At 53.6% G+C, this 27028-nt stretch overlaps 2 protein-coding genes and 1 non-coding gene across 11 annotated transcripts in view; 1 reads left to right on the top strand and 2 right to left on the bottom strand.

Annotated features, from left to right (window-relative positions):
- The window catches only part of Tmem104 (transmembrane protein 104), a 52575-nt gene extending 33704 nt beyond the window's left edge, over window positions 1-18871 (bottom strand). The window contains exons 1-8 of one of the 4 annotated variants that reach the window (XM_071602906.1): window positions 18785-18871; window positions 17985-18099; window positions 11615-11736; window positions 9162-9243; window positions 8654-8756; window positions 7774-7854; window positions 4133-4232; window positions 3650-3758 (exon numbers count right to left, since the gene is read on the bottom strand). In XM_071602906.1, coding sequence (XP_071459007.1) covers window positions 3650-3758; window positions 4133-4232; window positions 7774-7854; window positions 8654-8756; window positions 9162-9243; window positions 11615-11736; window positions 17985-18029 — 642 coding nt within the window. In that variant the 5' untranslated portion in view covers window positions 18030-18099; window positions 18785-18871. Of the gene's footprint in view, window positions 1-3649; window positions 3759-4132; window positions 4233-7773; window positions 7855-8653; window positions 8757-9161; window positions 9244-11614; window positions 11737-17984; window positions 18100-18764 lie in introns of all 4 variants that reach the window. The other 3 variants (XM_027955695.2, XM_027955696.2, XM_071602908.1) reach the window with 3 other exon arrangements.
- A 143-nt stretch (window positions 18872-19014) lies between these two features.
- Window positions 19015-22941, top strand: Nat9 (N-acetyltransferase 9). 6 transcript variants are annotated; one of them, XM_027955768.2, is made up of 7 exons: window positions 19045-19126; window positions 19662-19747; window positions 20555-20664; window positions 21366-21509; window positions 22029-22088; window positions 22268-22362; window positions 22456-22941. In XM_027955768.2, exons 1-7 carry the CDS (start codon window positions 19121-19123, stop codon window positions 22588-22590), a joined length of 636 nt encoding a protein of 211 aa, XP_027811569.2. In that variant the 5' UTR covers window positions 19045-19120; the 3' UTR covers window positions 22591-22941. The 6 variants fall into 6 exon arrangements, with proteins under 6 accessions (XP_027811568.2, XP_027811571.2, XP_027811572.2 ...); XM_027955769.2 differs by having other exon boundaries at window positions 19064-19151; XM_027955767.2 differs by lacking the exon at window positions 19662-19747 and having other exon boundaries at window positions 19015-19151.
- Window positions 22942-25135: 2194 nt separating this feature from the next.
- Nherf1 (NHERF family PDZ scaffold protein 1) lies at window positions 25136-27022 on the bottom strand. Its single transcript, XR_011705147.1, has 2 exons — window positions 26241-27022; window positions 25136-26011 (listed from the first exon to the last, which is right to left on the bottom strand). It is a non-coding gene; the product is annotated as an NHERF family PDZ scaffold protein 1 (transcript).
- Window positions 27023-27028: the final 6 nt, after the last annotated feature.

Genomic DNA, 27028 nt, shown 5'->3' with positions numbered 1-27028 from the left:
GAGGTGGCAGGGCACCTGCTAGGCACTTACAGGCTGCATCCCCTTCTAAGTCACCTATGTCCAGAGGTGGACCTCACTGTTCCTGAGTTCAAGGCAGGAGAGCAAACCAGGATGACCTTGTCCTGTCCCAAGGCGGCCAACGAGGGACCTCCTGCTCAATACGGCCAGTTTGTGGCCGGGTCTCCAGCCAGGATAAGCTCTGCTCCGCCATCTGCGCTCGCAGCTCTGCTGGGCTAGAGCCGGCTGGGCTGCCTGTGACCAGCAGCCCTGCCCACCTGTAAGTGGTGGATGCCACCAGCTTTCTCCAAAGGTGAGAAGCTGACAGCACACAGGGAGCCCCTAGGACCCCTGTGTGCTTCCTCTGACACTCTAGGAGGAGGGATGGAATCTGGGCTAGGGGTGGAATGGCAGGCTGGGAGGTCTGCGGGAATAAGGGAGCATAACAGGAGTGCTGGGAGTGCCCTGACCCCGGGGGACAGCAACACTTCAGGCCTGAGTTCTGGGCGGACCCTGCACACACTCCTACCACCATACCAGGGGTCCCTGGCTTCTGGGCTCCATGGCTGAGGAAGGAACAAAATGCCAGTCCTGACTCTGTTCCCATCAGAGCTGGATGGCCCTGCAGAAAGAGCCCAAGGTGCTCCCAGCCTGGGGCGGGGTTGCCTGTGCAAGAGCTCAGGCTCCGAACCCCCCATTCCTTCCTTTCTTTTTTATTTTTCCTTTTTTTTTTTTTTTTAAGAACTTAAAAAAAAATTTTTTTGTACTGTAAATGAGCAGAATGCTTTTATTTTATTTGTTTATTATATGTGGTGCTGAGGATCAAACCCAGTGCCTCACGCAGGCTAGGCAAGTGCTCTACCACTGAGCCCAGCCCTAGCCCTCCCATTACTTTCTTTGGAGGAGCAGGATGGGTGAGTGCCGGGGGCCTGAGAACCCAAGGGCAGCTGAAAGGTCCTGAAACCCTTGGGTATAATAACAGGGCCCAGCTTACGGCGGGACACCGAGAGTGCATGTGAAGCAGGTGACGCGGAACCCTCCACCCCACAGCATCCTGCTCCGTGGCTACTGCAGGGGAAGGAAAGGATGAACTGATTCCTACCAGCTGCACTGGGAATCTTGGGATGCAGAAGGGGGTCCATGGTGCAAATAGAGGAAGTAGAAATTTCCACTTGTTAAGGTCAAGAGCTCTGGGAGGCAACTAGTAGCTGCTGGTGGAAAACACTCCCTTCCTGAAAAGCCTGGCCTCAGGGACACTTCCTATCCCAGGTAGTCTCGTCTGTGTGCTCCTGGAGACCGGAGAGATGGCTTCCAGGGGACTTTCTGAAAACTAAGCCACAATGCAAGCCTGTGTCTTCATCTCACAGAGCATACTGTCCCAGGATAGCAATGAAGAAGGGGCCATTTAAAATATGCAGACGTGGCAGGGGTATATTACCAGAGACAGAGATGACTGTGTGGGAGGAGGGTGTTTTAAGTCTACCCCCTTGCGGCCCTGTCCAGCATTTTTGGCTAGAGGAAAAATCAGAACCAGTTGGCAGAGAGAGGCATGGTGGAGTTCCAAAAGGGATGGCCAATCTGCGTGTGAGTGACCAAGGGCAAGGAAAGAAAGGATGGCTTTCCTCCTCCCAGGACCCAAAGAGGCCACTTGCTAGAATCCAGCTGCCCTGCCCTCATCACCTACAGGAGGGCTCGGGTCTGAGGAAGGAAACCCACACCTCTGACACACCCCATTCCCAACTTTTCACCAAGGGAGAGAGGAGCTTCAGAGAGATGTAGGCACCAGCACTTGGGGTCAGAAGGCTCTGCTGTTCTGCAGGACCACGGACCCTGAAGTCACACGCAAAGCTGTAAAGCAACTTCCCAGACTACCCCAGGCCCTCTGCCTCGAGTTCCTTGGAGCCAGAGAGAGAGTGTGGGGCAACAGGGGCGACGGGGCCAACAGCCCTGGGAACAGCTCCTGGGAGGGGGGTCACAAGTCTTTCCACTGGGACCTGCACCTTGGCCTCCCAGCTCTGGAGCATCTGCAGGCACTAGGACAATTAGCTTTATGAGTTATAAGTGCAATATCTGGGAGACAACGGCAGTAATTAATGCTTGTCTGCTTTCTTGAGGGCTTCCTCCTATGCAGTCAGAGTTATTGAGACTCAGTGAGGGAGCTTCCATCATGTAGGAGGTTCATAGGAACGATTTAACAAGGCAATAATAACGCTTCTAAATAATTCACCAAGCAAACGGCAGCAGCTCTCCCAGACACTCACAGAGCTCCGTGTCCATTTTGCCATGGGGGAGTGCGCTGGGCCGGGTCTGCAGACTCCAGCAGCTTCCGGGTAAAGACCCACCTCAGCTGCTGCCACTCCTCCTGGAGCCCCTGAAGCCCTTCCTCCACCCCTCCCCTGCCCACATGCAGAGGGAGGGGAGATCCAGAAGGACCTCACACGCACTCATACCTTAGCTGATCTTGTTAATCACGAGGTGCTGCAATGCTAAGAGGTTAACAAGTCCTCAGTTGGGCCTCCAGTGACTTGGCCCTACACCCTCAGGGCCCAGACAATTTAACTTGCCACCAGATTCCCACCAGACCTGTCATGGGAGAATCAAAGACAATTCTACTGCAAGACAAATTCCAAGGCACAGCTGAATGTGCAAGAGGAGCAGCACAGACCACTGACCCACTGCTCCAGAAACACAGAGGCAAGCAAACCTCTCCCATGGCCTAGGGGCAGGCCCCTTCAGCAGGTCTACAGGGCAGGGCAGGCAAGGCACTTGGGATGAACAAGATCAGACCCAAATAACACTGTTGCAAGGCCTGAGGACACCTTGCCGGGATAGAAGTAATCAAGTCAAAAGGCCACTGCTAGAATGGCCCAGCTTGCTCCTGGCCTCTTCTTCCCCTCCAAACCAGCTAAGTGGCCACTTGTCAAACTGTGTCATCTAGTACACGAAGTCTGCACCAGGGCTGAGGAGGACCAAGAGGAAGCAGAGAATATTAACAGACTCTGCAAAGGCTGAAGGGGAACATTTCTGAGCCCTGCCCACAAAGCAGGCAGAGATAAATGCTGCCCCTGGGTGCGTGTCTTATTATCCGAGGCCCCTCTGGCACATCACCCAGCTCTGCCCCCACACACCACGGCACAAAGCAATCAAGAACGAGCCTGGAGATTCATCTTCTTCCCGTGTCCACAGGGATCCTTCCTGTCTGCAGAGGCTGTTTGGGGTCAGGGCCACCATCAGATGGATCAGTGTTATCTGCCTGTCAGGAGACCAGCATGTGCCTCTGTGCTCCTGAGCTGACCCTGAGGAAGGTCAAGCAGGAAGGCCTCTTAAAGAGGCGCTCTTCAAGAGCTTTACAAAGAGTGTCCCTGGAACCCTGTATTCCGGCCACAGTGGTGCTTGGTCCTGAAGCTGACAAGGACCTGGATGCCAAGTCCAAACCACATCTGACTTTTAAGCCTGGTCATCAGGATGCTCTGGAGCTAGAGCCTTATGACATGATCCGTTTTCTGCCAGGGCCAAGCCCCAGCATGCGGCCAGCGTGTGGAGATGGGCAGAGGCTCCCCTCTGGGGAAACACTTTTCCCAGCAAGGAAAGGTGGCCTACAGAGCTCGCCTCTCAGGGCGGCCTGCGACCCCGGGCTGGCCAGGACACTCACCAGGTAGATGTGGTAGGCGTCCACTCGGCGCAGGGGCCCCCAGCACAGGTCAGTGTCATTGTACTTGGCGTCTGTCTCCACACCGCAGGAGTCATTGTCAGTGGTGCTGCTGATGAAGAGCGGTGGCGGGCTTGGGATCAGGGTGGCCCTGCTCGGCTGGCAAAGACAGAGCCACCCCTCCACAATATGACTCCCATAAACCATCTTTAGGACCTGCCCCTCTTGTTCCTTATGACTCAGGAGCCCTCAGTGGGAGTCCAAGCCATCTTTCCTGGGGCAGGGAAGGGGACAGCAATGCAGGACATGTCTCCTAAGCTCAGAGGGCACAGCTGGCCATGCTGTGTGTAGAAAAGGGCCCTGGACATCCACTTTCCTTGGGGACCAGGGACCTGCTTGGTGTGGTGCTTCTATGCTGGACACTTTGCCTGACTGGCCAAGGCGGCCCACTGGCTACAGCCAGCATGGGGGGCAGGGGATACTCACCAGGTCACCTGCATGAGAGAGAAGGGCACGGCCGAAGCATAGATGGCCAGGTCCCCATACAGGTAAATGATGATGCAGAAGTAGAACAAGTTGACGCCCACTGAAAGCAACAAAGCCATGGTCAGGGAGCTGGAGAGACACTGTACTCTTCTCTGACACAGAACCTCCACCTTCTCCATAGCAGTCAGTTCTCTAAGCCATTTATTTTCTACAAAAGGGGGGGAAAAAGGGCTCCATGGTCATTTCTCATGCTGATCGGCTACACTGTGACACTGGCAGGAGACACACTGGCTTTAGACCTGCATGTGAGAGGGTTGAGAGGCTCTGAGTTCAGGGAGGTTCTGAAGCAAGACAGGTACAAAGTTAGTGTGTGGTATGGTCAGCCCAGGATGAATGGAGGCACCGTCACCCTGGGGACAGGCTGGGTGTGTGTGGGGTGGGGACGACACCTGATCAGGAGCCTGAATGCCCACGTGTGTTGGGCCAGGGCTCCCTCGGCAGCCAGCATAGGGCTCTACGACAAGAAACTGCAAGCAAGAACCGAAGCACAGAGAAGTTGACAGGAAAAAGTTCAGCCATAAGGCTGAAATCAGCACTGCAAAAAGCCCTTCAATTCCAAAGACCCAGTGCCTCCTTCCAGATTTAATGACCTTGCATCTGCTGGCCCAGGGTGGCCTGGTGTGCTGGGGAGGGACAGTTCTCACAAGAGGCTCCTTTTCCTTACGAGCAGTGCCGGCAAGGGACAGTGCTAACTCCAGGAGTGTGTGCTACAGCTCCATCCACTGAGAACTAGGGGTGGGGATGTAGGGCTCACGTCCCAATTCCATCAGACTTACATTCCAACCCTGGCAAGTGCCTGGACATCTCCTACGGTGAGTGTCCCACCATGCTTGGCTACCTTCCACAGGGGATTCTAGCTAGGAAGCCCGGGGCGGGCAGAGGCTCTGAAAACAGCAGCGGGGCCGTCCAGCCCAAGGCTATGGCCCCAGACAGCTGGCCTCAGATTCTTGCTCAGACTATTGCTCAAGTTTTTGATGTCACTGGTCTCAAGCTGCTGGCTTCTCTGAGGACAGAAAGAAAAATGAAGTGACAGTTCTCTTCCAATCCTCGTGGCTTACAAGAGCCTGCAGCGTCCCCAGGGGAAAGCCCAGGACATGCTACTCCTGGGCTGTGTGAGGTCAGCTCTGCTCCTAGGACTCTGGGGGAGAAGACGAGGAAGGCATGATTTTCTAAAGGAGCCACGAGCGCCCGGTGTCTGCTTTCTGAGCACACTAGTTGGCATGTCCTTCACTGACATGTCAGAGGGAGACTTGATGTCCAAGCTCAGTGGCCCCGGGGCTGCCTATAACTCACGCCCCAGGCTCCGGGGACGGCCGGCTCCAGCCTGCCTTTCTGCTCTCTGTGGGAAGGCATCGTCTCGTCCCCATTCCCTTCTTGCCACCTGCTGACGACTCCAATGTTGGTTGTTTATAAACTGCCATTGGCCCTCCCTGATCAATACAATTTCATTACTAGACACAAAATGGGAGGATCAATGAACCTCCCGAGAGGACATCAGAGACTACGCTTGGCATTTCTAATGACAAGAAACGAGTGGAGAGCCCAAGGGAGCCTTTTGTGGAAGGCCGCCCTGCCAAAGGTGAAGATGACACTCTGAGGATCTGTGAGTTAAGAGCAGAGCAGAGCAGAGGTGATTCTGCACCGCCCCACCTGGGGGGAACATTTGGCAATGTCTGAGGGCGGTTTTGATTGACACAATTGGGAGGTACTACTGACAACTGGAGTCCGGGGTGTTGCTCTACGACACTCAGGACAGGTCCAGCGACCGAGTTATCTGGCCCAACGTCCACAGTGAGGAGCTTGAGAAGCCCTGCAGGGGACAACAAGGAGACTTCTCTAGGTGTGGGGCTGTCTCCACACAAACATGCTGTTTTCTATTAGATCTGAATAAACCAGGAGTCTGGTTCATGGGGCAGGAGCAGAGATAAAACCAACCACTAGCTGGGCACAGTACGCACACCTACAATCCTAAGTTACTTGGAAGGCTGAGGCAGGAGGATGGCAAGTAGGAGGCCAGCCTCAGCAACTTAGTGAGACCTTGTCTCAAGATCAAATGAAAAAGGCTGGGATGTGGCTCAGTGGTAGAGCATTTGCTCAGCATGCACAGGGCCCTGGGGTCCATCCCCAGCACCACAAACAAACAAAACAAACCACTGGTTCCTAGAATTCTTACAGAAATCAAGGCAGATTACAGAATATGAAAACGAGAAACGAGGTTTAAAAGATGTTTCTTCTCCCCCATGTGTGACTTATTTTACAGGTTTGCATTTTGAAGGGTCAGGAAACGCCTCTACTTACTCAGTGCAGTGGGACAGGGAGCGACAGAAATGCAGCAAAGGAGAAACACAGAAGTGGGCTGAAAACAGGGTCTTTGTTGTGTTTTTTTGGTACCAGGGATTGAACCCAGGGGCACTTAACCACTGAGCCACATCCCCAGCCCTTTCTATATTTTTATTTAGAGACAGGGTCTCACCAAGTTGCTTAGGGCCGTGCTAAGTTGCTGAGGCTGGATTTGATCCTCTTGCTTTAGCCTCCCAAGCCGCTGGGATTACAGGTGTGAGCCAGCACGTCCGGCTGAGAAGCTGGTTTTGATGAATTCTGGAAATCCTCTGAGGCTTGTCCAGGAGGGAGAGTGGAACTAGACCTTGGGCAACCTGTGCCAACAATCACCTCGTCTGGACCAGCCACCAAATCGCACCACCAATGACAGACTGAGTGCTTAGTGTCCTGAGGGCAGGCAAGCAGACACTGGCTTCCACAGTCCCCCAGCTCTGAGTAAAGCAGGGCCACACAAGAACCGGTGGACAACCACTCCACACACGGGCTTTGACAGAGGGGCACAAGATCTTCCAGGACAGCTGTAAGCGGAAGGATTTATTGAGACTGTGCCTGACTGTCAAGGAAACTAACAGGTTCGGGCATTAAAAATGAAAGTCTTAATAGCTCATTTTCCCAAAGAACAAGATTAGCCATGGAAGTACATGCCGTTATCACTGGCAGGCCCCGGAGCCCAACGCCAGAGCTGGGCGGATCCCTGCAGGTTGTTGCCAACTGCCAGCCAGGAGCAGGCAGGGCCAGAGGGAGAGCCTTGCCTCCCTCTGGGGGTGGGGGGGGGTAGGGGGCCTCCAGTGCCCAAACCAGCTCTAGCGTGGGCTCCTGGCGCCCTCTGCTGGCCACTGGGAGGACATGCCCTGGCATGCCTGTGGCAAAGCCTACCACCGTCAGAGGGTGTTGTCTCAGCCAGAACAGGCCAGAGAGCCAAGTCAGAAGCAACTGCTGGGAGAGGTACAAACTGCCAGCCACCTCCACGGCTTCCCCTGTTGGACAGCTGCCCAGGATCCCTGCCTCTACCAGGGTAGCCAGCTCTTTGTTCTTCACACAGAGGGACGGGGCATCCAAGGAAATTTGTGTCCGCAGGGCAGGCATCCGGCAGTTGCTCTGACCGCAGGCTGACAACCTTCCCCTCCTCATGGCTTGCCTCATCCCCCGGCGACATGGAACCCTCATTTTAAGGCTGAGGCCTGCAGTGAAGGACCCCTGGCCCTTTCCCCACACCCCACCCCCAAATAAGCATTTATTACCTTTATTGAAGAACATGGAGGCCATCTGTCCCATTTCCACCCGGTCTGTGATTTCAAACAGGTTGGGAGATGTGCGTCTCTCTGAGGAGTCAAAAGCACAAGAAGGGTGGTGATTCTTCACCAGAAGCACTGTCGCTGAGTGCCGCAAAGTCCCAGAATAAGGAATCCCCAAGGATCTCGGACTCTGGAGAAAACTTTCCTAAGGTTTCCTTTTTTCCCAGTGCTGGGGCTCAAACCCAGGGCCTTGCATATGTTGGGCAAGCACTCTTCCACGGAGCCCCAGCCCCATGTCTACATTTTACAAGAAAATTCAAGGATGCTCCCTATAGGGGAGAGGGTGAGCAGGGACGAGACTGCGAGACGGACGAGGGTGCGTGTGTGTGTATAGGGGTGAGGTGGGAGGGTGGAGCCAGGACCACATTCACTCAAGCTCTCTCAGTGCGCACAGGGCACAGAACCAGGCATGCGGTCATTTCTATAACAGTAGGAGAGTGTACACCTGTAATCCCAGCAACTTGCAAGGCTGAGGCAGGAGGATTGCAAATTTGAGGCCAGCCTGGGAAACTTAGCAGACCCTGCCTCAAAATAAAAATTTAAAGGGCTGGGGGTGTAGCTCAATGGTAAAGCACCCTGGTACCACACAACAACAAAAAAGGCAGGAGAGACGGGAAGCTAGACAGAGCCCAGTAACAGGCCAAACGCGTTAGCAAGAGGTGAGCCAGCAGGGCCAGGCCTGTGCCTGGGACCCCAAAACTGCCACCCTCAGGCAGAAAACGCCAAAGGACGTCTGCAGGGAGTCTCCCTGGGCTCTCACCATGAAGAAAGAAAGGGAGCCCTATCATCCAGGAGCTTGAGGCCTGTCGGGAGGCCCAAGACTTACGCACTGACAGGATGGGCTGTTTCTCTGCCCGCTCGTAGCTGTCCGGGGTGAGAATGTCACTGTCTGAGGCCGTGGAGGAGTCGTCGTCGTCGTCGTCCTCCTCCTGGGAGGTGGTGGGGTGGACGAGGAGAAGAGGAGAAACCAAGGAGAAGGAATGAGCACATGGCTGTACAGAAAACCTGGGCAGGGGTCATTCCCTTTGTTCTCTTTCTAGAAGGTGTCTAATTAGGAAACTCTCAACAGGTGGAGCACATAGCATAGTTCCTGGGGACAAGGGCTGAGCGGCTCAGCGTGTGGAGTGAGGGCCAGCGCTGTGAGGCCGAGGGCAGCCCTGCCTGTGTTTTCTGACTGTACGCGGCTGCCACGCTGCAGCTCTGAGACCTGGGACTAGGTTCCTGGGGCAGCACTGTGGACAGTCCTCACACATCAAGAGGAAAGCAACGGGTTGCTGAGACTGTCTCTAGGGAACACAACTGAACAGAGGAACCGCCGGGGGACACACACACACCTTGTGGGTTTCCATCCTCTTCCAGCGGAGCTGTGCGTTGGCTGCGGCCATGGCCTCCATCACAAAGGTGGTTGTCACAAAGCTGAGGGGGAGGCACGTGTTAATTGCAGAGAGGAGATTGTAGGAGTCTGAAGTGGCGTGACCAACAAGCCCGGCACTCTCTTCTGAGAACTGCTCCCTAGGGAAGTTCTGAGACGGGCCTTTCCTGGTAAGGAGTGTGTGCCTGCCCGAGGCCGCGTGTGCTTGCTTTTCTGTGGCTGCCTATGTTTAGGATCCCCTTCTGACACACAGGATGGGGCTGTGACATAGGCTGAGGGGAGGGAAACTGCTCAAGGGAGAGCACGAGCTGGGTGGAGGCGACACGGGTCAACATGGCCCCGCACCAACAGGGGCCCTGAGCTGGGAGGAGGCCGATTCACGGGGGCTTCTGGAAGGACGGCAGGCAGCCCTCACCCCTCCCTGCAGGGCACAGGCAGTGGTCAGCTTCCAACTGCATACACCAGTGCCAAGGGCTGGAGAACGAAGGTGGCTCTGGAACCCGTCCCCCTTTCTCTTTGGCAGAACTTTAGCTTTCAGGATAATGTGCCTAATAGTAAAATAAGTTTCTACTACTGTGGCCCGAATCTCAAGGGAGACAGGGAGGCAGCACAAGACACTTGCCAAGAAGTCAGACAAGAGTGGAGAAGCCATCTTTTCCCCTCTTCCAGGAGCTCAGAGGTTGGGTGGCCCCAGGATATGGGGCACTGCTGATAAAACGTGAGGCAGAGTCCACCCCTGCCCTGAAACAGCTTGGGGCGAACACTGGTCTCCCTTTTCCTGAGGTCAGCACGGCTCTGCACCTGTGTCCTCCTGTGCAGATGATGTCAACAGATGCCACTCAGTCCTTCAGTCCGGTGGCTGGTGGAGCACTGGGCCCCACAGCAGTCAAACCCACACCCCTCCACCTCTGCAGTGGGGGGCAGTCGGGCCCATGATTCCCATTCCAATCACCCCAGCACCTCCAAGAAAGGTTTCTCGTGATCTTGCCTAACTGATCATGTTGAGGGCTTAGCTTTTCCCTTCTTTTTGGAAGTGGAGCTAAAATCAATCCTAATTAAGGCATAGAGAGACTTCCCACGGTTGCATTAAGCCAACTCATTGATCATGTTCAAATGGAAACGGGTTTAGCAAGGAGAGGCCATGGCAGACCCTAGCTAGAGGTTCCCAATAATCACTTCCTCTTCAGATGGCTGCCTGTGCTGAAGGTCCTTTAAAGGTGATGGAGTCACATAAGGTCAAGGACTTCCAGAGTTCTTGGCAGCTAGAGCTTGAAGTATATAACAAGCCAACAGCACCCAAGGTTCACCCTAAAGGTCCCCAAAAGAACTGCAAAGAAACAGAAGAGCCTGACTCATTTCTGTCCCTTACAGGCCCTCCCAGCTCTGTCTGCTTCAAGTACTTAGCTCTGCTTCACTCTTTCTATGATGCCTACTTCTTTCTCCTTCAAACTTCTGCATCCGTGCCGCTCTGTGACCCCGGGGCCTGGCAGTCACCTCACCTCCTCAACCCCTCGCCACACTGTGCTTTTCCTTGTCTGCCACTCATCACCTTCTGGTCACTCTGCAATTCACTTGTCCACCTCCTTCGCCCTCACTGCCCACAGGGCACAGCCACGTGGGGCGTGTTCTGTTCAACGGGTGCCACAAACATGGACAGTGCCACAACCCGCAGATTATGGCGCTTAGACAACTAAGTGCCACAACCTGTGGGTTCTTTCCAGAATGTCTCTGGATTCCAGTCCCTTCTCTGGCGCAGAGACGGGGGGTACTCCTGGGGAGCTCCAGGTCACACTCCACCTCTGGCCTGTGGACTCCTGCCTGGTCAGGACCTAAGTCCCTTAGCCTGTGCCATCACGAGATGGCTGCAAAGCTCCAGGGGAGCCCCTGAGCACAGCCTTGGTGGCCTCCCTCACTGACGCAACAGCTGCTGGGACCCACACAACCAGTGCCCTGAAGGTGGGGGCGGGGTGGACCATGGGAGACACAGGCAGGTGGCTCCACTGTGGCCCGTGTGTTGGTGTACTGTGCCTTCACTTTCTTGGTGGATTATATCAAGTAGAATCTAAACCCAAAACTCTCTTCCCAGATCACCCTCTTTTCTGGGGAGGGTGGTGTTTTCTGAGTGCCCTGACGGGGGTCACGGTGCTGAAGTATGGGGCAGAGAGGTGAGTCGCGGGAAGAGGACCTGCACCACATGAACCTTCAGGACCTTCTGGGGCTTCATCGTGTCTCGACCCACCTCACAGGGTGCTCCGGGAGGCCTCTGTCCACTCCCCTCTCTGGGTCCTGCTCAGGACACGCGTGCCTAATGCATGCAGTCAGTCACCTTCCCACTCAGGCCCCACTAATGAAGAGACATAGGGACTGCAGGGCAGACTCCCCCAGCTCCGGCCCCAGCCTTCCGCTGCCCCTTACCTCATGAAGCCCAGGAACACCAGCAGGACGAGGCTGACCAGCCATCCGGCGGTGGCAAAGGCCTTGGGCATGGTGAGCGCCCCTGTGCCCACGATGAGGTTGAACATGTACACCAGCCCGACCTGGAACCCAAGGAGCGACACTCAAGCCCGGGAATGGTTAATCTCGCCCCTCAATAGCTCCCGAGGGCTGCCCTGGGTGACAGCACCGCCATGGAGACCTTCCCAGAGCCCCAAGGACAGGGAGGCAGAGGACATCTTGGTCCCAGGGAGCAGAGCTCTGCAACCAGGTGCTGGGGCCCTAACACGCAGACGACTAAGCGCCACAATCTGTGGGTTCTTTCCAGAATGTCTCTGGATTCCAGTCCCCTCTCTACTGTCCTCATGGCCACCCCCTCAGCACTGCAAACCATTCAGAGCTGTGTCACAGATGCCAGGCTCTGAAGACAGGTGGGGCGCTCGGCACAGCATGGACACGTAATGCTGACCTCCAAGAAACTTCTCCAAACTGCTGGCCCATGACTCTGTCCTGTGCCAGTCCTTGCCACTGTCCTTGGGACATCGACATTCATGCTTCCCTTACTCTACTCCCACACCTCTGCACTGACTTCAGGGTTAAAAACAGTCAAGACATGATTCACAGGCCACAAAACCCACCCTCTAAAGCACAGCACAGGGGTTTCAGGAACTCAAGGTTGCTCTCGTCACACCTCCCCTCATCCTGTGCCCTCAGGGTGACTCCAGGTTTCAAACTTAACTCTAACTCAGCCCCTGACTCTAGTTCAGTTAGTCACACCATTTCTTTTCCCAAGATCTCAGCTGGAAAATTCCTTTCTGAGAACCCCAGCTCTCCCAGGGTGCTTTCCACCCCCAGCTGCCTCTGCCCTCCAGTCCACCCCACCTGGGCATCACCCCCCCCCCCCAGCCCTGCACACGGTCAGCTGGTTCCACAGAGCACATGTTGCCCCAGCTTCTCGGGCCTTCCCCTCCGGGGTCTCGCCTGTCCACCCAGCCTGTGCCAAGGCCACACCTGCTCTTCTCCTCCCTGAGCCAAATTGCCAGAGCTTCCTGGAGATGTTCTCTTTGAATCATTGGATTGTCCCACAGCAAATGAGTGGCCCCTTCACCTGGGGTCTGGTGACATCAGTTTCTTTCTCAACATGGGTTTCTGGGTGTTCCCCATAGTAACTGCCCCCAAGCTCAACGTTTAAGCTCCCAGACCCATGGCCCCATCACTCTTAGATGAGGGCTCCATCAGCTACTCTGTGGAGGTGACTGAAGTCGCCTGGTGATGCATGCTGCCAAAGCCTCTTTCCTAGTTCAAAAGATCAGTGTCTATCCCCTTCCTATCTGTCCCCACCAACACCCATACTGGGGCTGGAACTCAGGGGCACTGTACCACCGACCTATATCCCCAGACTCCCCCTACCCCTTTTTATTTTCAGGCAGGGTCTCACTAAGTTGCTGAGGCTGGCCTCAAATTTGTGATTCTCTTGCCTCGTGCCTCAGCCTCCCATCTCTGGGATTATAGGTGTGTGCCACTGTGCTTGGCTCCTGCTGCCTTTGAGGAACATATGCCATTACTCCTTGATGAGGCCAAGCTGGCACCTGGAACCCTCTCTTCCCACCAGCTCTTCCGTTCTGCCTACAAACTTACTTGACACCTTTAAAACGTGACTCTGACTTTGCTGATGCAAACTTGGGGGAAAGGCGGGCTCTTGCCTGTCCTTGGTGAAGGAGCTTCCTTCTCCAGGACTCCAGAAACCTCTCTCTCTCTCTTTTTTTTTGGTGTTACTGGGGGCCGAGCCAGGGGCGCTTCACCATGAATTACATCTCCAGCCCTTTTTACTCTGAGACAGGGTATCGCTGAGTTGCCCAGGTTGGCTCCAAACTTGCAATCCTCCTGCCTCAGCCTCTCAACTACCTGAGATTCCAGCGTATGCCACCATGCCCGACCTTGAAACTGAACCTTGCCTATCACCAAGGACCCGCTGGCCTTCCTGCTGCCACACTGGCTGTTTCTTCTCCTCTCTGCACCTCTTCCTCAACAACTCAGTCCACCTGTCTGGCTTATCTCGTGGCTGGACAGAAGACTGTTTCTGTGGTCTCTGCCTTTCTTCAGAGCTTCAGTTCAGCTGCTGCCAGGCACCTCCATCTGGACATCCCGGAGTGGCCTTGACCTCCTTCCTTCTCCTCATGTCCTGGTGCTACTGATTTTGTTCCTGAAGAGTGTTTTGTGGCTCCCTCTAGCTCAGCCCTTCACGACAGGCCCCTTGTTGATCTTCCATGGCTTCACCACCTGTTTTGGTGCCTTTAAAAAGACAAATCCCTCCTCTCTGAGAAGCCCTGCCCACCTCTCATTTTCACTTCCCATTCTTTGAAAGATGAACCAAAAAAAAAGCAGAAACAGACAGGGATTGTCAACTACTACCTTAGGACCCTTGGCTCAGGGGGAAGGGTTAGAGGAGGCCAGGCTTTCCAGCAGTGTCCAGTGGACACCTGAATGCTGGGCAGGTGGGCGGACGTCTCGCTGAGAGCACAGAGCTCCGCCCACAGTGCATTTATCCTTGGCACAGGGCGCCATGCTCTCTTGGGCCTCCTCCCCCTGCCCTTCTGTTCAGTCCCTGGGGCCCATTCAAATGCTACTTACACCTCCAAGCCCTTCCCAGGCTCCTAAGCTCATCTTGCTTCCCACCTTTGCATCCCTGGAGCATAAGCCTTCTTACACCTGGTCCTGGCTTTCAGGTGCGGTGCATTTACCTCCTCCCCGCTACTAAACCCAAGGCCTGCGTGGCAGCAGGCTGTGCTCACTTCTCTGCATTCTCAGGGTGTCTGAAAGGCCTGGAGAGGAGAGCTCAGCTGGTTTTCACGGGACCCTGCTCAAGGTAGCTTGCAGGTCTTTGCTGGCCTTCAGGATGGCAAGTTCCAGCTTCTCACAAGCAACTATGAATGTCTATAATGAGCTAACTTTACGACTAAACAAGGCACATATGGAGCTACGTCCTCAGGAGGGGAAGAAAACAAACTGTGGTCACTGCTTGAGAGAAGCTTAAAGAAAAGAATCAAGGGGTTGTGACAAGGAATAATGGGAAAGCACTGGAAACAGAGTGCTCAAGGAAACCTCTGCGATGACATTTAAGGGGGGGCAGGAAGGATAAGATGGCACCACCCAGACGGCCTCCAGGTACAACAGCCTAAGGTGGGAAAGAAGTGGGGATGTTCCAGAAGCTTCCAGGAGGCCCGTGGCTGAGGCACCGTGAGCCAGGCAGAGGAGGGCTGGGGATGCAGGAGTCAGACTGAGCAGCCCTTTGGAGGAGATGAGGGTTCCATGTTTCGGAGAGTTCAAGGCAGGACACCAATAGAACAGATCCCAGTGGCCACAGAGCACCTGAACCCTGCGGCTCTGCTTTCCGCTCAGTAGTTCTCTAAGCAGCAGCACTACTAGGGGACATCAGCCTCATTTCTTTGTGGGAAATGGTCCTGATGATGAAAATAAAGAGAGGGCAAGGGGCTTAACAAAGACACTTAGGCAAAAATCTTACGGGGAAATTAAACAGTGCAAGAAGCATCTCTAAATTCCGGAATCTCTGAAGGTCTTGGCATGGAAAAGTTCAAAGGCCTATTACAGGTCAGGTTTTCTCAGCCTGGGCACTGTTGATATTTGGGTTCAAGATCATTCTTTGTGGTGGGGGCCTGTCCTGCATTGTAGGGTGTTTAGCAGCATCCCTGGCCTCTGTCCACCAGTTGCCAGTGAACTGCTCCCTCTGTCCCAAGCAACAGCGTCTTGAAAATCAAAGTGTCTCCAGATGTTGAATGTCCTCTGGGGGCAAGATCATCACTACCTGAAAACCACTTCTTTAAAACAGGCATGAAGACACAGGGATGTGCCCAACAGAGACTTCAAATAAACCTCAATGAAAAGAAGCTTTAACAACTTTATAAACAGTTGATTAGGGATAAACCATCTGTTGTTAGGCAGAAACGGGCAGTCATGTTTGTCTTGCTTTGTTGCTATTTTCTAGTTCTAAAGAAACCACTGCGTGCTTCACAGGGAACTTCTTCGATTGGAGGGCCAAAGCAGTTCTGGTCAGCATTAACTCCGAGCTAAGCCACAGGCCAGGTCAAGAGAACTTGTGGGGAAGAAAGAAGAGGAAGAAGACCTTCTCTTTTGCTGGTCATGTGACAGTTCTGTGGGGCCACTTACTGGGAAGAGTGGCAGGAAGCAGAGGAATAAGGTCCTACATAGTCCCTAAGGACGAGATTGTTCTGGATGAACTGGAGAAGGTGCAGCCCCTGGTCCTTGGAGTCTTCAGCAGGAACCAGCCACCAGAGGCATCCTCAGCAGCTACCCTTCTCTCAGGCATGATCCACCTCGTCCTGTGTTCTGATCTCATAACTACCACTTCGTCCTGAGCCATTCCTGGTCCCCCCAAATAGGGAAACTGACACATCTGTCCTGAGGTCACTCATGGCGACATGTACAAGGCTGAATCATGTTCTTGGGTCCAGCACTGTCCTTGAGAAAGTGTGGCATCTGAGCCTCCTGGGAAGCTTGGCTCTGTCATAAACATTTTAAGCAGAATAAGTCAAGCTAAAGAAAACTATCTACTTCTGAAGGGAAAAAGAACTCACAATGGAGTGAGGCAATACAGATCTAAGGAGAGGCTGTGTCTTGGCAATGACCATGGGCTGTTTTGTACATTAATGAACCACGTGTCCAGTACCTTGGTCTCCTAAGGAAGCCAGAGCAGGGTTTTGCCCACACTGTGCTGAGCTGGGGATTGCAGGGCTTTAGAGCAGCTTAGGTAGGAAAGTCATTTTTATAGCTTATTTAGGTTCTACTGGTCTCACAGGGAATCAAGACTGATTCTCCAAGTGAGATGAAGGAAGAAAGCCTTCGGAAGGCATCTTCTCCCTCAAAACCCTGACCACTGCTGCCTGGTTACCACCACCTCACTCTGACCACTGCCCAGCTTTTCCTGACCTCTCTCTTCACTTGGAGGATAAAATAATACAACATTTATTTGTGACAACTGCCCAGAGTTGGCCCTCAAAGACTGAGCAAAATAAAACCCATGGGAAATGAAAGAAAAAAAAAACACAACAGAGCCCCCTGAAGTTTGCAGGCCTAACTCTCCCATCTCCTGCAGGGACATGATGACAAGTGAGATGAGCACAAGAACAAGAAATAGGGGCACATCACAGTGTTTTCCTCCCATAACTCACTCACAGAAATGACTCATTTCTTCATCTGTAAGTTCACAGACATTGTAAGAAAAAGCAGGGACTGTGGTGACCTTCATGGATAGCATGGACATTTCATTGCTGATATAGGAAAATGGGAGCCTTTACATGATTCCACAAATGAGAGGGGCACTATTCATTCTATTCCAGGGTTCACAAAAGACTTCCCCAGGTAAATTATGGAAGTGAGGAGGCTCTTTCATTGCTACCTGAGAATGGCACAGATGCAACAGGAAGACCCTGGAGGGAGGAAAGTTTCTTCTGCCTGTGGTTAGAGATGCTTCCTTACCCTATCACACCATGAGGCTAGTGTCTGTGACCTTAGCAGAAACAGAGGATGGATCCTCAGGCAAGAAAGGTGGATGCAAAGCAGCTGTGTAAGGCAGGTAAGCTGTAGAAGGAAGGCTCTGGCTGCTTAGGGCAGTGCTGCTTTTCCCTGGGATACTTAATAGCAACATGAGTCAACTGTCTGATTATTCAAATGATTCTCTCCAAGCTCCAGGCAAGAGGGCTCTGTGATGTAATGACCATGACCAATTGGATAGTACATTAGAGAAGATAAACTGAGTGTGTGTGGGGGCGGGGGTAGTGGTGGTGGTGGAATGAGGGGGCAACACAGTCTCAGGACAGAGAGAAATCAATCATTCTAATTGTCCTAATTGCAGACTCCACCAGGCTACAAATGGAAGACTTTGCATTTGGCTGCCTCTTTCGCCATCCAAGACCATAAAAGTTGTGCAATTTAAAATTCATCTAAAGACCAAAGTAGTTTCAACCTGCTGAGATGAGTAACACCCAAAGTCAACAACTGTCAATCATGGTCCACCTGAAGCATAGCAAGGAATAAAAGTGGTGATAGCCCTGAGATAAATATTACAGAGAGTTAGCAAGTTGATTTTGTTCAGCTTGACACTCTTTGAGAAGCATCTAAAAGGGAATGACCATGACTCATATTCTGAAACATGACAGCAGCAATGTGGCTCCTGCTACATCAAGTTCCCATTGTATTTTCACCAGGCTCTACTTAAACCAGGGCAATCAGGAGTACAGTTCACAGGAAGCAGTGGGCTTCTTTAGAGGCCAGGAGTACTGTGGTGAGCAAAACAGATTCTAAAGGTAAAACTCACGTAGGGAGAATAGAGCTCCCCGGTCTCTGTGATTTCACCGGCCATCTCCAAAAAACGTTAGGAAGGGTGGGCAGTAGAGGTTCCTTCAGCGCAGGGCAGCAGCTGTTGCAGCTCCCTAAGACAAAAGAGTACACTTCAGCTTTCTGATGGGCTGACACAGGGGTGGGGTAAAGTTTGCTACTGCTCCCTCCCCACCTCTTGTCTTTTTATTATAAACACTTATCTAAGACTTAAGTATCTGTCACAAGACTCATCCCGGAAGGAAGGGTTCCCTTGGTCAGAGAAAATCTAGGTAGTCGCTTCTAATTTGCCCCTTGCTGCTCAGGGAACTACTCTATGCATGGATATTGCTTGGACTCCACTGATTTACGGGGCCTGCGAAGCCACTGAGTCTCACCCACCAACAGAGTTCTTTACACCCTCGGAGGTGCCCACTTAATTCCGGAACTGTGTGAGCTCACTACCACCCAGGGCAGCCCACAGAACTGTTTGCTACCTTCGCCTATGGCTGGGAGCTGGAGCTTTCCCAGATGGTCCGTCCAACATAACTCCCTGTCCCAATGTCTCTCTTGCTGTTTGTTCTCTCTCTCTCTCTCTTTTTTTTTTTTTTTTTAAGCGGGGCCGCCACTCCCCGTTCCCCCCAACCAGCCATTCCTACCCTGCCTTAGGGGTCCCCATCCTCGAGCCGCATTTCCTCCTCAAGTGCCCCTCTCTGAGCCTCTCCTTTGCCTTCCCTGCTGGAGGAGCCCCAAGTCTAACGCCCCCTCCATCCCATCACACCTTTACCCCCGGTCCGACACCTGCAGCACAGCTTGTTCGGGGCGGGCGCGGGAGCCGCCTCCGGCCCCTGTGCGGCTGCCAGCGCCAGCTGTCCCGCACCAGTGCCCACAGCGCGCATGCGCCGGCGCTCGAACCCACCTTCCCGGCGCGCGCTTCAGGCGGGGCGCAGAACGCTGATTGGGCGCCTCGCGGGGCTGTGGCCGGAATTGGCCCTGGCGGCTGCCGTCTGCGTGGCGGAAGTGAGAAGTGCGCTTCGCCACGCATGCGGGGTGACGGCTGCGGGCCGGGCGGGGAAGCGTGGCCAGTTGGGAGAGGCAGATTACCCGTGCTGCTGGGGACGCTTTCGTCGTCGGGGAATGGGTGTGAGCTTGGCAGTTCCGGTCCCAGGTGGCTGGATAATCGAGGAGCCCCACACAAAGGGGAGGGGCCTGAAACTAAAGTGGGCTGGGAGGGTGGGCTGGGGGCGGAAGAGGGAGGGTTGGAGCCCCTTGGCTTGCACCCGAGGGAAGAGATGGGAGTTGGTTGAAGGAAAGGCTGGAATTTGATTCTGGGCTGGAGTCCCTGAATGGGGCAGGTAATGGGAGCATTGAGGATGAATCTTGATTTGGTCCTTGCGTTTGATGGATCGACGTTCTGGGAGGTAGACGGAAGGGACCGGCAGGAATGGCAGACCATGCTTGGCCCCTGAGATGCGAGCCAAAGGTTGTTTAATTCTTAACCAAATCAGTTCTCTTTCTTGCAATGGGTTTGAGAGTGGGTGTTCTTTGAAGTGTTTGGAAGGAAAGGACAGGAGGCCCTTTTGTCAGTTTAGCCCCACTCCAGTAGGAGAGATTTGGCTCACACCGTAACTGGGAAAAAACTCCGGGTTCTTAAGTGTTTGCTGTCCCCTACCTGCAGGCTGCTGCCATGAGGTTGAATCAGAACACCTTGTTGCTGGGGAAGAAGGTGGTCCTGGTACCCTACACTTCAGAACACGTGCCTAGGTAACCATGCACCTTATCTGGAGTGCAGTTTAGCCCCCAGGAGGGTTAAGTAAACAACCTTTCCTTGACACAGCAAGGAGGCCTTCCTTAGCCCCAGTCCCTCGAGCTGTAGCTCCTGGGAAGACATGTTGGTTGTGAGAAATAATTACATATAGGAAAAAAAGCTCAAGTCTAGACAGTGATTACCTGTTTTTCTCATGTGTGTAAGAAAGAAAAATTGTTGTTTCATCCATTTGTAAATCAGTGATATTTCATGGTGTCTGTGGATATGCTCAGTTCTTGGATGCTTAACATATGCTTGTTCTAGAACACTCAGCTGATTGATTATTTCCATTTCTTGAAAAGCCAGTGTGGACTCTTATGGGGAGCATTTGGCAAATGTCTAGTAGATTGGGAAAGTGGTGGTATAGGGGGGTGTCCTCTACTTGGAGTTTTCCTTTTGGGGGGTCCCTGGTGCCTTGTTTTTATAAGGGTCCATTTACCCTTTTTTGCTGAGGTCAGTTTGCCATATACTTCCCCTTAGGAATCTGAGGAATATTTGGTTTCAAACTGCTCCTCCACACAGATCCCTTAGCCAGGATGTGAAGGTGGACAGATAGAACTTTTCCCTCTTACTGTTCTCTTGTAAGACTGGACTGCCTTTGGGCTTGTGTCCATTGCCTTCATAACTCTTGGGTCTTGTATGAGCCCTCTTTTAGCCCTGAGGGGCCCTGCTCCCTACCATCTACTTCTTTACCTTAAAAAAATGTCAGACCCATGCCTCTGAATTAGCTCTGTGTGTCTAAGGCCATCCCCTTTTCCCTGCAGGTACCATGAGTGGATGAAATCAGAGGAACTGCAGCGTTTGACAGCCTCAGAGCCACTGACCCTGGAGCAGGAGTATGCTATGCAGTGCAGCTGGCGGGAAGATGCAGACAGTAAGGAAGGCCTGGCCCTCCTAGTGGGGCAGCTGGCTCCAGAGGCAGTCTCCAGGTTCCCTCCCTTTCTCACCTCCAGCCAGTTCTGCTGGGGCCACAAAAACTTGTGAAAAGACCAAAAAATGCATGAAGCCCTTATACCCTCACACCTCCTGGGGTTGGTCCCTGTGGCTGACCCTTCTGCTTTCTTCCCCACTCACTGTACTGGGTTTGGAAGGATTTAGAGAAAGTAAAGCATTTTGGGCTTTACCTGTAAATTTATTTATTTATTTTTTAAGAGAGAGAGAATTTTTTAATATTTATTTTTTTACTTTTTGGCAGACACAACATCTTTGTTTGTATGTGGTGCTGAGGATCGAACCCGGGCCGCACGCATGCCAGGCGAGCGCGCTACCGCTTGAGCCACATCCCCAGCCCTTACCTGTAAATTTAGACCCTGCCCTCATGTCCCTCACAACAGCCTCATGTGGTCACTGCCCCTTGGGTCCCCTGCTTTTTTAGAGTACAGTCACTATTTGGAGAAGGCTGTCTTTTCATGATTGAAGGCAGACTTGGACTTTGTAATGAGCTGAAGGGAGCTCTGGGCCTCTTTTCTCCTCCCAGGCTCAGAAGTGCTGGTGTTCTGTAGTTCTCTGGCTTGGGCATGAACACCTCTCTTCTCTGGGGAATAAAGGTGATAGCCCTGTTACCTTCCGCCTTAGAGTGCACCTTCATTGTGCTGGATGCAGAGAAGTGGCAGACTCAGCCAGTCCCCACCGAAGAGAGCTGCATGGCAGGAGATGTGAATCTGTTTCTCACTGATATAGAAGACCCCACCCTGGGGGAGATTGAAGTCATGATTGCAGGTTTGTTCCACCTGGCCCTCAGATCTACTAAACCAGAAGTCTGCTGAGCTGCTCAGGACACTCAGGAAGCTCAGTGGGGGGCTTCGTGGCGGTGAGCTAGCTTCTGGCTAGGGTGGGCTGGCCCCATCCAAGCCTGGGCTTTTCCTTCTGTTTGTCACTTTATTCCTTATGCTTCAGTGTGAACCTTTGGATTTAAGGCCCCTTCTGTAGGGTGGGTGAGGGATCCTTCAAAATAATCCATCTTCTCTGGAGCGTCCTGCCATGCTATAGGAGGGCCTCTCCTGTTTCTGGGACCTTGGTCCTCAGCTCCCCCTAGGGGCCTCTAACCGTCCTTCACCTTTATGACAGTGTAGGGGTCAGCTTTGGAGTCAGATTGCACCTCTTCCTGGTGCAATCTGGTGCAGAACAGTAGTGGTAACCCCACCTTCAGGGCGGTGAGAACTCAGTGAGCATGTATCTGTCAGGTGTGCACACTGTAGCCTGGCTTAGTGCCAGCTGCTGTGTCACTCTTTCTTGTAGAGCCCAGCTGCCGGGGCCAGGGTTTTGGCACTGAGGCTGCTCTTCTGATGATGTCTTACGGTAAGGAATTCTAAGCGGCTATGTGGGGACAGGTGGTCAGGCCCCAGCTGAGCTTTCTTCACACTTGAGGGTAGGGGGCAGGTGACAAGAGCCTCCACTGCAGATCGGGCCAGGAGGGCAAGGGGTGCTAGCGAGGGGGCTTCACTGTGCTCTTGCCCTTCTCTCTGATACCTCTGGAGGAGTGACTAGGCTGGGTCTGACCAAGTTTGAGGCTAAAATCGGTCAAGGAAATGAACCCAGCATCCGGATGTTCCAGAAACTTCATTTCAAGCAAGTAAGGATGTCAGTGGGCAGGTTTCCGTCTGGGGTGGTTGTGCTGGAACTTGTGGCTTAACTTCGAATGTCCTGCTCTCTCTGGCTCACACAGGTGGCTGTGAGCAGCATCTTTCAGGAGGTGACCTTCAGACTGACAATGAGTGAGGCCGAGCAGCAGTGGCTTCTGGAGCAGACCAGCCACGTGGAAGAGAAGCCCTATAGAGAAGGGTCCACAGAGCCCCACTGACAGCCAGGCCTTTTGGGCAGCCACTGGGGCCACTTACTCCAGAGGCCAGAGCTCTGCACGGGAGACAAATGCACAGTGCCTTCCCTCCTGCTCCAAGCTGGAAATCACCTGTTGGGGCTCTTCAGACTCAGACCAGGCGTGCTGTGACCTCCTGGACTGGCAGTGGCCAAAGACTCATCTCCCCTCCTGGCCATACTGACACATGACTCAGATTCCCCTGGAGTGGGTGGCAGGAATCCACTGGAAAGGTCAGGGTGGAGGTGGGAGCTGGAGGGGCCTAGAGAACCAACAGTCTTGGCCAGGCCCAACCCTTCAAGGCCCTGGCTGGGAGTAAAGCACTCGGTCTGGTTAGCTTCCCTTGTTTTCTCATTTGGCTTGCAGAAAAGATCTCCCAGGAGCCCAGTCTCAGTCCCTGTTCTATGTGGGAGGGATGGCTCTGTCCTTGGCTGTCAAAAGCAGCAGGCCAGTGTGACCATGAGGTTTGACCTGGAAGGGCCCCTCAACCTACTGTCCTTGTTTTTGGTTTTAGTGGCCCAGCCCCTCAGCCTGTTTCCTTACCTTTTTTGGAGCTAAACAGCTCTAGCTATATCATTTGGGGGTATAGCTCCTTGTGGCTAGATAACAACCATTAATAGAAGTTTGGAAGCTCTTGCTCAGCTGCTGGGCTGTGTGGATGGTCTCCATGGTAGGTCTGTCTGTCCCTCCTGCTCCTCACTTTCTGCCCAGAGGGCCACTGCACCTGGCTTGGCCATGAGGGGGCAGCAGAGGCACAGGTTCGGAATGGCCTCCTGGCAATAGCTGCTTACAAGAGAGCCATGCTAGGTCCCCACTTGGGCGGGGGTGGGGAGTAACCCCTTGAGTTCTGTCCCCCCACAGCCTGTCATCATCTGGGTTGCCCATCAAGAAAGGCCAGGCATGTTTTATAACACAACCATTGGTTGGGCATGGTGGTGCACACCTGTAATCACAGTGACCCAAGAGGCTAAGGCAGGAGGGTCACAATTTCAAAGCCAGCCTCAGAAACTTAGCAAGGCTCTAGAGACCCTGTCTCAAAAAATAAAAAGGGCTGGGGATGTAGCCCAATAATAATAAGTGCCCGAGTTAAATCCCTAGTACGAAACAAAACAACAAAAAAACCCCAACAACTCAAAACCATAGAAGGCCAAGTATAGGGCATTTTGAGGGGGGAAACACTTCTAGGTCTTTCAGCCACCTTCGTCTCACATCAGACTACAGCTGAAAAACTCGCGGATCTAAAGTCAAAGATCTTGTAGAGCTTTGTACTCTGCCCCAGCCCCTAAGTGACATTTCCCTCTGAGCTACCTGTCCCTGTCTTAAAGTCAAAGGTCTACCAGGGCTTCTCCGCCTAGCAGGTGAGGTAGGGAGGGGCCTTCTGGGGCTATCCTTACCTGCTCCACCTGTGTGTGTGTGGGGGGGTGCTCCATCTGGGGCCAAAAGGACAGAGGCAAGCGTCGGGTGGGAGAGGCCAGGCCCAGCTGAGCAAAGCACAGGACAGTGGGTGCTGTAATGAGGGAGATGAGATGGCCAGATAGTGGCTGGCCCTCTTCTCAACCCCCAGGGCACCATAGTTCCCCTCCCTGGTTTGCCTCTTACTAACTTGTTGCCCTTAATCCAGGAACCTGGTTCTTAGTGGCCTCCCTGAAGGTTAAGTGAAGAAAGCCCCAGGGCCAACTTTACCTGCTCTTTGAGCACCTGCTCTGGGACCTCCTGGCCCTGCAGCTTCAGCTCTCACAGGCCGCCCTGGGCAGACTTCCAGGATGTGGCCTCAGGTGGTGGAGGCAGCAGGGACCTGGGCCTCTTGCAGAGGAGCAGGGCATTTTGCCCTTGGAAAGTCCCTTAGATCCCACCTTGTTTCACAGCATGTCCTGGGGCTCAGTGGACCAGTTTGTTTTCCCCCAGTGCTGGACAGCTGCCCTCCAATCAGGTCAGTGGCCAGATAAGATAGAGTATCTGGCGCCAGCTCAGCCTGCTCCCAGGAATCCTGCACCCCACTGGCTATGGGCTGAGTCGAAGCTTTTGCTCCCGGAGCTGCCTCCATCCTAGGCATCTTCCTAGGCTTCACACTTTTTTTTCCCTCAGGGTCTAAGTTTCTTAGGGCCTAACTAAATTGCTGGCCTTGAACTTGCACTCACCTGCCTCAACCTCCTCAAGTCACTTGGATTACAGGTGTGTGCTGCCACGCCCCCCAGGCCCCTCTGGACGGCACCCCTGGAACCAGTGGAGCCTCTGACTCTCAGCTCCCACTTCACAACTGTCCTGATTGCATAGGGGCCACACAGGCAGGGCACACGCCTGGAGCTGAGCAACCTGGGGACACTTCTTTTTCTTTTTTTTAAAATATATATATATAATTTTTTTTTAAATTTATTTTTATGTGGTGCTGAGGATCAAACCGAGGGCCTTGCCTATCCTAGGCGAGCACTCTACCACTGAGCCACAACCCCAGCCCAACACTTGTTTTTCTATTTCCCACTTTCCACCCAGAAGGAGGACAAGGCTCCAAAGGAAGACGCAGAGGCTGGCGTAGTTTGGAGAAATCAGCTGAATTTTGGAAGGAGTCTCCTTACAATGGTGGTGCCTGGTTCAGGGAAGGGCAGTGGGCAGCCAAGCCCTCCCCAGGCTGCCCAGGTGGTGTGTGTGTGTGGCAGGGGAGGGGGGGATGGCAAAAATTTCAGGTTGAGGCTACTGCCATGTCCCAGATGCAACAACCAGGAAAATCATGAGGATCAAAGAACAAAAATCCCTCTAAACTCTGCAATACTGTACTCTTAAAAAAATCAAATGAACAAAAAATGCCCAAGCTACATCTCCCAGGATGGGAGTCCTGTCCACGGTGAGCAGGGGCTGCTGCAGTCAGCTTCCTACTCGGCCTCAGACCCAGCCATTACATGGGGTCATGAAGGAGGATGGCCTCTGGCCTGGCTCCACAATCCTTGCTTGGCATGGGTCCCAGTGATGTCCCAGGCAGTGTGGCAAGGTAACAACTGGTAGGATTAAGCCCTCAGGAAGGGGGAGACAGAATCTGTTCTGTGATTGGAACGGACAACAGAAAGTCGCCTTCCCTAAGGTAAGGGAAGGACAAAGTTTCTAGGGAAATCGGATTCATCAAGGGAGACGCTGGTGCTGATTTGAACGTCGATTGGTGGGCAGTTGGGGAGCAGGTGGGGGAGGAGGTCAGATAGGGGCTGGCAGCTGGTGGACAGGTAGGTGCTCAGAGGTTGCTGAAGAGTTCGTTTTTCTTGCTCCAGTCCATCTGCGGGGCCCGCTTGCTGCTGCGCTTCTGGTGGGCCCTCTCTTTGGCCATGGCCAAGGAGATGTTGAAGTCCAAGATGGGGTCAGAGGAGGAGGTAGACGAGGGCTCTGTGGAGTCCTGTTTCTTGGGGCTGTCTTGGGAATTTAGCTGTAGAGAGGAGCAGGGGAAGAAAGCAGGCAGTCAGTGCTGGTGAGGCTCCCCGGTCCTCAGCCTTAGTGAGGTGGCTCCCTTGAGGCCCTGCCCAGGGGAAGCCAGGTCACAAGAACAGAGTGCGCCTCAGCATGTGACCTCCAAGGCAGTCTGTTGTGCCAGGAGCCAGAGTGGCCTGGGAATCGGCTTCCGTTAACCCAGTTGCCAACCCCTGCTCCAGCCCTACCTCCTCACTGGTATCGCTGGAGGTGGATCTCGCCAGGGCTGGCCTGGGGCTCTCTGAGGCTGTCTCAGGCAGGGTTTCCCGACTGTTGTCCTGTCATAGGAAGGAAGGTATGGGGGTTGTGGGGAATGGGGCAGGAAATGTCTGATCAGAGAAGCTGGGAATCTCAGTCTGAGAAGCAAGGCCCAGGCCTTGGCCATCAGCCCAGACTCCAGCTTTACGTTTTTACATTCCTTAAAGGATCAGGCAGCCCGGTTCCTCCATCACCTGGGTGGGTGGGATTACTGAATGGTTCTCTCCCTCCTCCTGCCCACCATGGCTTTGGGCATCGATTTGCCTTTGGGCCAGTGACTCTGAGGGGTTTCTTGTAACAGGGATTCGAGAGCCCTCTCTATGTGACATGGAGGATATATGTCCTGCTTCCTGGGCCTTCCATGGCCCTCCAAACCTTAACCCCAAATCAGTGAAGCAGGGTCTTGAAGGAGCAGGACGGAGGGGTACTAACCCACAGACAGGGTAACAGAAGGCCCCAGGCAGGAGCCCCTGAGTAAGAAGCCTTGAACCATTTCTTCAGACTCCTCTCTGTGGCCTGCCTGAGTCGGCTGTCTCAGAGTGAAGGCTTTGGCTGGGGCGTCAGCTTGGCGTTCAGCCCCTTCCTGGGTCCCTCCATGGCTTCAGCTGGCACCCAGCCTGCCATTCCTTCCCCGGCCTCACCCGCTTCCCTCTGCCTGGGAGGAGGGGCTTTGTTCTTCCAACCCAGGCTGGAAGCAGCAGGGCTGGCAGCATGTGGC

Source organism: Marmota flaviventris, chromosome 17 (assembly GCF_047511675.1).
Source record: "Marmota flaviventris isolate mMarFla1 chromosome 17, mMarFla1.hap1, whole genome shotgun sequence".
Lineage (NCBI taxonomy): Eukaryota > Metazoa > Chordata > Mammalia > Rodentia > Sciuridae > Marmota > Marmota flaviventris.
Note: the sequence above shows the minus strand (reverse complement) of the source record. Positions and strands in the feature narration are given on the sequence as shown.